Source organism: Marmota flaviventris, chromosome 3 (assembly GCF_047511675.1).
Source record: "Marmota flaviventris isolate mMarFla1 chromosome 3, mMarFla1.hap1, whole genome shotgun sequence".
NCBI lineage: Eukaryota > Metazoa > Chordata > Mammalia > Rodentia > Sciuridae > Marmota > Marmota flaviventris.
The window spans coordinates 167,956,787-167,969,135 of NC_092500.1; the positions used below are offsets into that span (position 1 = coordinate 167,956,787).

The 12,349-nt window shown below is 43.8% G+C and overlaps 1 protein-coding gene across 1 annotated transcript; it reads right to left on the bottom strand.

Annotated features, from left to right (window-relative positions):
• Positions 1-1,590: 1,590 nt before the first annotated feature.
• Positions 1,591-4,182, bottom strand: Gnrh1 (gonadotropin releasing hormone 1). Its single transcript, XM_027926837.1, has 3 exons — positions 4,042-4,182; positions 2,748-2,843; positions 1,591-1,632 (listed from the first exon to the last, which is right to left on the bottom strand). The coding sequence occupies exons 1-3, from the start codon at positions 4,180-4,182 to the stop codon at positions 1,591-1,593; spliced, it is 279 nt and encodes a 92-aa protein (XP_027782638.1).
• Between the last annotated feature and the right edge of the window lie 8,167 nt (positions 4,183-12,349).

Here is a 12,349-nt window from a genome sequence, read left to right on the forward strand (position 1 = left end):
GTCCCTCTTTTTGAACGTGGAGGGACAGGGAGTTAGAAACAGGCTTCATTTGTCTGATTAAAAGAGGCAAAAGGGCCTAGAACTTTCCCATGTTAATTTGTTGCTTAGACTTGATCTGAAAATTGAGTTTTTCAGATGGTCTCGTAGCCATCTGGAAGTTAGGACAATAAATGAACATATTGGGGTCACAGTCTCAGGGAGAACTGGCCACCAGTAGAAGTAAGATGACACCTGAGCTCCAGTGACCTGTTTCAGCAAAATAACCAGCATCCAAGGACGGAGCTTCACTGGCTGCTCGGCCCCATCCAGTACAGGAGCAGTGGATGTGGAACCAGGCAGAACCGAGGGGTTCACCTTAGCCCTCTGAACCTAACATTCCTCGTTTTTTAAGTGAAGACAGTAGCATCTATTTACCACCGATTGTTTACTGAAAATATCAGTGCACCGACCTAGCACAGAGCCCACCTTTGGTCTTTGTGTGGCGTTGAGTAGCGGTGAAGTTGAGGGGCCAGGGACAGGAAACACCAGGATGCCCTCTTGTGCAAAATACCAAAAAGAATCAAGCAGATAAACATTTATTTTTAGGCATGGGTCCCTTCTGTGGTTGGAATGTGGTTTGTCCCCAAAGATTTGTGTGCTGGAAGCTTGGTCCCCAAGGTCAAGGTCGAGGTAGCCCCACCACCAGAAGGCACTAACGCCTGCCTCACAAGCATTCAATCTGTGGGGCTGAAGTAATTGCCATGAGAGTGGATTGGAGTCAGGTGAGGTCAGCCCACATTTGGCCTCTTCCACACACCTGTCCACTTTTGCACCTGTTCCTTCCAGGTGATTCCATCCACCATGTGAAGACAGTGTGAAGCCCTCTCCAGAGGAGGCCTCCAGAGCTTGGACTGATCAGCCTTCAACACTGAGCCCAAATAAGCCTCTCCTCCTTAACATGTACCAGTCTCTGTTATTTTGTTATAGCAACAGAAGGCAAATTAAGACAGTCCCGACCTTCAATTGTGCACTACTTGGACAGATCATATGGAGCGAAAAAGAACACTGGACCAAGAGTCCTGTGAGGCCCCCTCTTCCCGCAGGCCTCACTGGAGCTCCAGCTGGCCTTCAGAGGAGGTAGGTACAATACAGGGAGGGAACTTCTTTCCAAGTGGCAGGAAGCCTCAGCCATGGCTCTATCTTAACTTCTGTAGAGAATGGTCAAGATGGAATTGCAGTCCTACAGAATGTGAATCAGCTTTTTCTGGCCTGGGCCAATATGCAGCCATTCTCCTCGTGCATGCAGAGGAGACAGATGAGAACCATCAGAAAGATCCCTTTAGTCCACAATAGACATTATGTCCTCTCCTTTCCCATCTGCCACCAGTACACACATGGAGGGATCCTTCAGAAGGAGCAAAGTCCCTCCCCACCTGAGCTCAGAGTGAGGGAAAGACTTTGCACTTATACCATTTTATTCCCAACACAACACTTTATTGTGAACTATGCGGCGCTTGGTGTAAGAATTTCTGAAATTCACACGATTTACAGATAGGGAATGGGTCACAGATTTCAATATCAAGGTTTGTCCATCCTTCTGGCCTAGTAGATTTAAATCTTCTTCTGCCCAGTTTCCTCTTCAATCAGACCTTCCTGGAAAATGTAACAAATAGATCAAGGTCGTGCTGAGTCACTTAACCTCATTACATTAAAAAAGGAGGAAAGTCCCATTCATCATCAGGTACTAGAAAATGCTAGGTAGGAAGGATAGACTGTATCTTTTTAAGCCTCTTGGTAAACAATCTAATAATAGGTTAAGGATTAGATATATGGAAGAAGATGAAAGAAAGGTCTCATCATTCAGTTGTCTATTAAACCAGCCTTGGCTTCAATTCCTTCGTAATGTCATATTTGGGAAATTTAACAGCTTGCTATTTTTTTTTAGCATATGCATGATTTCTTTAAAGAAAGAAAGGAAATAAAAATGAGTACCCACTTTTTTCTCTGTCCTGTGGGTATGGAAGTTGCAGTCACTGGAGAAATTTGAAAAATATAGCTTATTTTCATTTATGATTTTTTGGACTTTCCCAGGCTATAATTGAAAATGAACCATGTTTTCTGACTGTGCAAGTAAGCGGTCCATGGAGCTCAGAGAATGCTCACATTGAATTAAAGTTTTGATTTCTGCACTTAACTTGTTTTATACTTTTTTTTTCAAACCATGTTACATTAGTAGACTGCCACTTGGAGGGGGGGGGATTTAGTCTTCATAGAGAACTGGAAATAAAATCTGTGGCTCTGAGCAGTAAATTTTTGAGTTTGAATTATTTTAATCCAAAGGGGGAATTAAATTTAGAACACCATTTTTAGTGCCCACATTTTGTAGGGCCCTGGAAAACCATCCTAGAACAATTGCTGAATCAAATGGCATGTAGAAATCAGCACAGAGAAGAATATTTGAGGGGGTTGGTGAATGTACTTGGAGAATTAAAGTATGGCAGTGGGAAGACATTCTTATAGATCCTCCCAAAGGCTGGAGCCAGGATTAGCAGATAAAGCTCATAGAAGGATTTCAACTCAACTAAAGGGGGGACAAAGGTCCAGCCATGAGTCTAATCACTGAGTGGGAACGTCATTAAATAGTGAGGTCCGAGGCACAGGTGGGGTCCTGGCAGGAGGTAAGCCCCACAGCGGGCAAGTGTGGTCATGAGTGGTACCCAAGGGGCAGTCCATCTGAGAAGCTCCATGTTAGGATCACTGTAACTCACCAGAATTCCTCTCAGGTCCCTGATGGGGGACCGTGGCTGGTGGATGGTGCATTCCAAGGTTTGGGGTTCCGCCAGCTGATCAACTTCTTTGGCTATCTGAAGAAAAAAATATGACCCATGGAGATGGAGATGAGAAAACAAAATGGCATTCTCCGTTGCCACCAGAAATTGCGAGTGAAGTCTAGAGGCTGTGGGGCTCAGTGGGAGGCTGGAATAACTTCAGGATTAGGAAGGGGACTTGGAGGACGTGAGGCATTTTTATAGCTGGAGTGGAGGTCTGGAGGCAGTGCAGATGAGAGGAGACCATGTTCTCTCCTTAGAGATGTATGAGACTGAAGAACTGTGAATCTCATGAAGAGGCAGCCCAAGTATTTATAGTTGTGAAGAGGAATGTTTTTTATTTTCTAGTTTTTAATGTGTCATAGTTTAATGAGATTTGCCTCACATATGATATATGGAGAAGAGACTTCAGATCCTGGGGTTTCTTTATCTTTGTTATTTCTCAAAAACAACAGCAACAACAACAAAAAAAAAACCCAAAACAAAAACAAAAATGGTATTTCTTTTCAATGAAAACTGAATGGTTTTGAGTTTTTCCACTTACATTTCCCATTCATAGCCCTATGATATTTTTTGGATTAATGAACTATAATCCTCATCCATCCCTGAGAAGTCATATTTTATAAACAAAAAGAAAGAAAAAAAAAAACCCATGGTAATGCTGGTGCTAGTGTGTAATCTCCTCTGTATGAAATTAAATCCAGCATGTTCTCTACCCCATTGCCTTGTCTTAAATTTGTTAACTCCCACTTCCTTGCTTAAATGCTTCTATGGGTGAAAAGAAATCTAGAGCATACCTCCTCCATAAGGACACCTACTTACACATTTTGAAATATACTACTGATCTAATATTGTAGATTTAGATGAAATAGAAAAAAAATAAGCAGAAATTTTAAGATTATCTTTCCCAAAGGCAAAGAATCACCTGTTAGAGACCCCGGATTTCCCCCAGTTATTCTAATTCCCGTGGAACTGCACCCACCCACGGAGGGCATGACTGACGTCCTGCATGGTTGTATTCCCCCGGTGTTTGCTGTGCTCTGTTTCATCAGCACCTGACTGAACTGAAAGTAGAAATTGGACTTGACCTTTGTAAGAGTCCTTTCCTCCTGACCTAGCCAGGGTGGAGTACAGTCTAGTGCCACACTGGATCTTTTATTTGGTTAAGTTGAACCAAATAAGCTAAGTCTTATCAAAATAAGTCTTATTTTGAAGCTGAGAGAGAGAAACTCACCTCTTGAAAAGAATCAGACAAACTTTCTGCATTTCTCTTTCCTCCAGGGCGCAATCCATAGGACCAATGCTGGCTGGAACAGCCCTGCACACACAGGGTCAGCAGGAGGAGTCCAGCCAGGAGTTTGGGAGTGGGCTCCATTCTAAGGAACTTCAAAGCACAATCAAAACAGACCCAGACTGAACTCTCAGTGAAAACAGACCACAAAGAACTCTGGATGACAAGACCCACATCTATATCACGAACCTGTGGAAAGTGTAAGTTACACTCCTAATTTTACACACAGACCTCTGTTTGACTGTTTTGAGTTTCCTAGCCACTGGGGACCAAAATCAGAATGTTAAGCTCACATATTCAGTATTTTTTTGTGCCAAAGGAGTCATGATTATTTTGATTGCTTGTTTGGATATCTAAAACCCAAGACCTCCTCCCTGATCAAATGTGTCTTTTCACCTTCCCATTTCCCCATTTTCCGGTTGGTTTCAACTAGTCCATTTAAAAGAATTGCGCCACCTGCTCCACTCTGCTGCACAGCCCCTGCTAGGTGTCTCTGGCTGAAGGTGCTGGACTGCAAATGGCTACACTATGGGATTGATGCATTTTTCTGACTCTTCTCTCTAGTCTTTCAAGCATTACTGCTGTGAGAGACCGGCTGTGAGAGCAAGAAAGGACTCAACCCACTTCGAAGTGGTGAGTCGCAGAGCCCATGCTTTCCTTTCCAAGGAAAGGAATACAGGCTTCGTATTGAGCTGATGAAATGTGTCTTCAGACTAACTTTCATTTGATGGGGAAGAGGCTAAAGTCCAAGTAGCACAGTTCATTGGGTCTTGGGTGTCCTAAAGACCCAATCTCTGCAGCTGGCCGTGATAAGGTCAGTGAAGGACAAGCCTGCTTTATACACCCGTCTGGCCTGGACTAAACCTTTGGGGTGTAAAGTGCCCCAAGGACACATGATAGCATGCAAGCTCAGACTAACACAACAGACTGACAGCTTTACAAGTACAAAGCATTTTACCTGTTTGGAGGCAAAGTGTCACAAGGATCCCAAGCTGCCTTTGAGGTGTGTTGAGTTCTGTGACTTTTCTACTCACCTCGCTTCCTTTTTATATGAAACTTTTCCAGGACATCGAAATTGTCCCCACTGGTAAATTGTGCTGCCCATGGAGTTTAGTGTTTTTTAATAGTAATTTTTTTTTTAATCCTCACATAAAGCCCTTTAATGGTGTATGTAATTGGAACACCCGCTGGCGTAGCCGTTAAATTCACTTAAGTCTGGCCATTAAAACCTCAGCTAAAATTTTTATAGCTGAGGTCACCATCCACAGAGATTAAAATCCAGCTAGGCTGGAGTCCCTTGAGGAAACTGACAGACCTATCAAGGGTTCAAGGAAAAGAGATGTCTTAGAGTAAGCTAAACCAAATGCACGTACAGAAACTTCCACCAAGGAGGCTACGCAGTAAATATAGATAGGTCATAGGGGCTAGTCTCAGCTTTTAGATGGCCTACTTGTAAAAGGAAGGATTTAAACCACATAATCCTAGAATTACTTTCAGTTTTAAAAATCTGATTTATTAATAAGTGGTTATTGGGGCTGGGATTGTGGTTCAGTGGTAGAGTGCTCGCCTAGCACACGCAAAGCCTTGGGTTTGATCCTCAGCAGCACATAAAAATAAATAAATAAAATAAAGATATTGTGTCCAACTACAACTAAAAAAAAAAAAAGTCATTATTGGCACTATGCCAAGTCTATTTAGGATTCTGTAAATGGGAAATTCCCCAGCTTTCTACCCACCAGGGCCCCTCTTTGACTATTGTTATTTTATTATTATTGTTTTGGTACCAAGGATTCAACTCAAGGGGTCTTAACCACTGAGCCACATCCCTAGCTCTTTTTATTTTTTTATTTTGAGACAGGGTCTCACTAAGTTGCTTAGGACCTTGCTAAGTTGCTGAGACTGGTCTCAAACTTGCGATCCTCCTGTCTCAGCCCCCCAAGCCACTCACTGGGATTACAGGTGTACACTACCATGTCCAACCCTCCTTGACTATTCTTGAAAGCCTTTCAAAACATCAAAAAAGTAAGAAAAACTCTAATAGTTATTGGGCAGACTTAGGTGGACAGATCAACTCATTTTAGAAGTTGATAGAGTCAATATGTGCAAATCACTGTGCTGAGCATGTTATGTTCGAATTCGGGACCCCCAAAAGACCACCAGAGACCAAGATTGATGTAAACACCAAAGAGGTGTTTCTTGCCAGCTAGCTCAGTCCTCCGCGCACACACACAGCAACTGGTGACCCTGAGAGGCCCTGAGCCCAGGGTTTGCAGCAGTTTTATACATTCTTTGGGGAAGGCAGGGACTTCACATACATCATAGCATCTCTTAGCAAATCATCACACACCGCGGGGAAAATCAAATAACAACTCTAAAACATGATTAGCACATTCACTGGCGGGAACAAGTTGGGTAGGGGTGATTGGTCAGCACAAAAGGGGTATTCATTTGAACTGATTGGTTTAAGCCAAAAGGGGTGTAGTGCTGAACTACATGGTTTCTCAACACCATAAACTACTGGGAGGGTCCTCTGGCATCCCAGGTATTTCCCTGTCTCATGCTGATTGGTGGCTGCTAGGGGGCTGCTATGGATCCCCACCTAGCCTGACTGAGTCAGGGACACCTGGCGCAGCAGATCTCTCCTGTTATTTGTAGATAAACCACTTAGCAGGGTGGGAATGTGCCTAGGGGTGCTCTGTGGGTCTTTCCAAGGACAAAGGCCATGTCCCTTCCTTGGACAGGCTTTGCTCTGAGGTAGAGGCTGGTTTTTCAAGCAGTGAGCACAAAGATGAGAAATAATGGTTGCCTGGCATGTGAATAAGACCAAGGTCACTCATCTAACATTGTGGCAAAGTGAAGAACATCATCCACTTTTTTTTTTAACAGAGTTTTATTATGTTGCTTTGTTATGCTCGAATTTGGGACCCCCTAAAGACCACCAGAGACCAAGATCAATGTAAGCAGCAAAGAGGTATTTATTGCGAGCGAGCTCGGACCCCCTACATACATCATAGCATCTCTTAGCAAATCATCACACACCTCGGGAAAATCATACAACAACTCTAAAACATGAAAGAATCTGGAAAGAATTATTGGTTAGTTCAAGGGGTTGACGACTTAAAATTGATTGGAAGGGGGGTATGGGGGTACGTGCCAAACTGCAGGGCTTCTAGTTTAGATACTGGTCATCACACCTAGGTGGGGGCCATCTGGAATTTCAGATATGTAGATCTCTTGGCCTATCTTAGGTGATCACCATCTGGGCTTTTCCAAGAACTGTTTCCACAGAGCTTTTCTGTAGTATTTTCCTGACTTTTAGGACTACAGTAGGTCAGAGGTTAAGTTTCAGAGCAAAATGAGGCCCCAAGCAGAATGAAATTACTTAGGTCTTTCATTCCCCCATTTCTTTTTTTTCTGGTGGGGGGGGGGGTACCTTGGAAGCCAATCATGGGTTCCTCTGAGTGAGCTTATAGGATTCAGTTCTATTATTTCTGTCTAGGGGCTGATATTGGGCCCTCAACACCATTAACTGGACTGTAATTGATCCTTTCCTTTACAAAGGCTGCAAACTTATTTATAATACAGGGTCCTACTATTAGGGCAAGCATAATTACAAGTAAGGGTCCAACCAAAGCTGAAATTAAAGTTGTGAGCCAGGGGAATAGTCCGCTTCTCCAATCCTTCCTGTACTCTGGCTATTGATTGTCTGATTACCCCGGAATGGTTTACGTAAAAACAACATTCTTCCCCTAGCGCTGCACAAAGTCCTCCTTGTTGTAAAAAGACTAAATCTAAGCCCCTTCAATTTTGAAGCATAACTTCTGCAAGGGATGCATGTGATTCCTCCAAATGTTTCACCTGTCTCTGTAGCTCTTGGATGTCCTCATCTATGGCTTCCCTCAGACTGGAAAAATAGGAGCGCTGTTCAATCAGGGCCGTTGTTCCAGTTTCCACTCCTACTGCTCCTAACAGGGTTCCTACGGTTAATATGGCTACAGCTACTTCTCTATTTACCTTCCTTTGTAATTCCTTACTTTCTAATCTGAGTATCACTTCTTCTTCAGAGTGGTAAATTAATCTGGGTATAAGTTGAACCATAACACAAAATCCATTGGTATGGTTGAGCACAGCCGTGTGAGCACAGGGGGGAAGGCCTGTGTCACATGCCCACCAACTGTTTTCTGATGGTAATAGATAAGTCATTTGGGAAGTCTGATTGCATAAATGCTGCAAGAGAGGGTGGTGGGTTTCCCACATAGCTGCCTTTTCCAATAACCTTCTTTAAGCTAAGTCCAGATTCCACTGGTTCCCAACGGCAGTCCTGTACTTTGCTAGTCAGTGTATAACTTCCTGGGAGAGCTATCCCCTCATAAAGGGGGAGTTGCATATCATAACACATCCAACAGGACTCTGTCACCTGGGGCTGGGTTTTGTTCACAACATCATAGGTTTTTAGCAGTAGTTTCCGCAAGGGAGCTCCCAAGGTGTTCTCCTCTGAAATGCAGGGCACAAGTAGGTGGGGCAGTTCAGGTGGAGAGTTTAGGTCCCTTTCCTCAGGGATCCTCTGGGTAGTCTTAGGTATTTGGGTACTTTTAGGCATAATGGGGTGAATCTGACTTGTATCCAGGAGTTCTCATTATGTGGTCTGGAGTATTTTACTAAGTTACTTCTGGTGACCTCCCAGGCTCCAGACCCTCCCACACTAGTCGCACATCCCCATTGCTTGCAATAATATTCTGTAGAACTCCCACATTCTGGAGGGGCACATGTACCAGGTGTCCATTTTACAGGGAGGACCATTTGAGCCATCAGAGCTCAGGTACCTCTTTCTCATATAATGGATGGGTGTGTCAAAGCCTTTTTGTTTTGTTTGTTTCCATGACCCCTCAGCCAACTGGCAAAGATCGAACTCTAAGTCCGGGAACCATATCTGGGGTCCTTCCTGAGTTGCCAAGACTATGTTATGTCCAGTTGCTGGATTCTGGATTACCCAGGTCCACTTATGTGGAAAATGGGGGTTATTACAATGAACAGTACTAATGTAAGCAAGAATAAGCAGCCAGCCTAATAATATAGCATCCTAACTAGGGTTTAAACGCTTTATCTTTTTTTTTTCTTTCTTGCCTTATCTTAAGTTTAAGAAAATTGTTCTTATGGCAAGTAACTTGCCACTTGGAGTTCGAATCGGGAATGAAGTCGCTCCTCACAGAGGATGGGTCCGCTGGCTTTGCATGAGAGTAGTGGATCCAGGTGGCGATTCAACCTTGAGAGCGGTGGGCTTTGTGAGGATCACAACTTACGGTCCCTTCCAGCGAGGTTGCAGTGAGTCCTGTCATGTCTCTTTATGTAGACCCAGTCTCCGGGATGGAAGCTGTGCGGCTGAGGAGGGGGTCCTGTCTCCTACAGAGCTTTGAGGTGGGGCCACATGTCCTGGTGGGCTTGTTGCAGGGCTTTTAGGGAACATAAGAGGTCAGAGTCATCAAATTCTACAAGCAGGTGTTCAGACAAGCAGGGAATTATAGGGAGGGGTATGCCAAACATAATTTCAAAGGGAGTGGCTCCTAATTTATAAGGGGAATTTTGTACCCTATACAGGGCATAGGGAAAGGAGGGCTACCCAGTCTCCGCCAGTCTCCATGGTCCATTTGGTTAGGGTCTCTTTTAGAGTTCTATTCATTCTCTCTATTTGTCCTGAACTTTGGGGTCTGTAAGCACAATGCAATTTCCAATCTGCCCCAAGAATAGACATGAGTCCCTGACTTACCTTAGACACAAAGGCTGGTCCATTATCCGACCCTATCAAGACTGGGAAGCTGTACCTGGGTAAGATGTCTTCCAGCAACTTCTTAACTACTACTGTAAGGGTCCGGCGAAGCGTTGGAGGAAGAGACCACCAAGAGACTGACTCATGCAATTGCAGAAGGGGATTTATTGGAGATCCATTCCAGCGCGCTGGGGCTCCGTGCTCACTCAAGAAGGGAGAGCAGCCCAGAGCCCCCAGCTGGGGCTGAGCACTGTTTAAGTACACTTTTTGGAGAGGGCGGAGGCTTTGCATCAGGACAAATCATCATCAAACAACAATTCTTAAACTTGATTAGTACATTCATTGGTGGGAACAGGTCGGGTGTGGGGGGGGTGTGATTGGTCACTCCTAAGCGGGGTACACTTTCAAACTGATTGGTTCGGGCCCTGTATGCCTACGTGACAAGCTGCACAGGGCCCTAGGCTATTAATCAACTAAATGGCCAGTAGGACGTTATCTTAACTGCCTCAGGAATTTCAGGTTCTGGGTGTAGCAGAGGAACTTAACAATACCTAGTACTTCACTTTTTAACTCAGGCCTTGCAGCTTAGGAACTTTACAATGCCCGGTCTTTTACCTTTTAACTTCAATTTCTTTTACCCTTACACTACTTGAGCTGTCTCACGCTTGGTTGGAAATGCTTCTACCCATCCTGAAAGGGTATCTATAAAAACTAGAAGGTACTTATATCCATATTTGCCACCAACCATTAAGGCACTGAGTCATAGGCAGTTCTTTAATCCATTCTAAATCCTCCTTGGAATATAGTGGCATTTCTGGTAGGCTTCAGGGCCCGGGTCAGGCAGGTTGGCTATCATCACAGTCTCTCTTTGCATAGCTATTCCCTGAGCAGTTCTATCAGCCAGATTGTTCCCTCTAGACACCATGTCCTTAGGTTTCTGATGTCCTGGACAGTGGACAATGGCCAATTTCTTAGGCAACCATAGGGCGGTAATGAGGGCCAATATCTCTTCTTTATTTTTTATAGTCTTTCCCTTGGCTGTCAGTAGCCCTCTTTCCTTATAGATGGCGCCATGTATGTGGGCCGTGGCAAAAGCATACTGGCTATCACTCTAAACAGTCAGCTTTTTGTCTTTCCCCAGCATTAGTGCTTGAGTCAAGGCTATCAGTTCAGCTCTCTGGGCTGATGTTCCCCTTGGGAGGGGCTGAGCCCATACCACTTCAGTCTCTGTTACCACATACCTCTGACCTTGTTGAATGAAGCTGCTCCCATCTGTAAACCAGATAAGCTGGCAAAGGCTGGTCCTTGAGGTCTTCTCTGATGCCATGGACCTGCCCTAGGATCTGTGCACAGTCATGCAAGGGAGCCTCCAAGTCAGGGTTGGGTAGCAGGGTGGCGGGATTGAGAGTGGAGATTACTTAGGTCTTTCAGTTTAGGCTGGTCTCAAACTCCTGAGCTCAAATAATCCTTCCTCCTCAGCGTCCTGAGTGCTAGGATTACAGACACGTGCCACTGTGGGGCTACATCATACAAATTTTCACCCAAGTGGCACGTATGACCTTAGGTATGTTATTCAGATAAGCACTTAAAAAAGAAATAGAACTATTATTCTTTATTACATTCATTTAAATACATGATTGCCTTCCCCTAATTTACCTCTGGTCTACAACTCATGATAGTCAAGAATTCTCTCATTTAATCATCTCTTTAATGAATGACCCCTTGGCTTCTAGGCAGCACTAAGTATAGGTTTGAATGAATGGAATCAATCAATCAATGAAAGCCAGAACCTTTTAACCAGATTAGGCCTAATGCTTTCTCTATTTTTACTTCAAAGATGTTTTATCTGATATAGAATTAAGCTTAAGGTACAATAGGCTGTAAAGCTTGTTAAATTATCTAAGGCATGAGAGAGTTAAAAAAAATAGTTATTTGTGAATTTTAGAACTGGGATTGGCAGCTCTTTGGGTAGGATGCTAAAACCATGCCCAGTGTCCTATGGAATAATTTCATTGGTAAGGATTTCAAGTGAAGAGAAATGGTGTTTTGCCCAGTATACTGCTTGGCTTGCCCAGTTGCTTCTGTGGACCCAATGGTGGAGAAGGGGATCAACTTTGAAGTATAACTGCAAACAGAAATTTTAAAACAAAACATCAGGACTTGATTCTTATCTTCATAATTTCATTTAGATATCCTAACACACCATTCTAATAGGAAGAGTGGAATTTTGACCCACTATATTAAAGATAAGGAGAAAGGTTATGTTTGAACAATGCCGGTTTAAATTGTGCAGCTGATTTCCTATTTGCTGAGACATGCTTCTGTGTCACTGAAGCAAAAAGCATGGCCTTTGGTTAGGACTAAGGGGATGGAAGTAAAGACTTCTGAGCCCTGTTGTCAGGTGAAGCACTCACCTCTGAGCATCACTGGGTTTCTCGTGGGTTATTTCTACCAGTTGGTATGAAATTTTTGGAAATATGCTTTGCG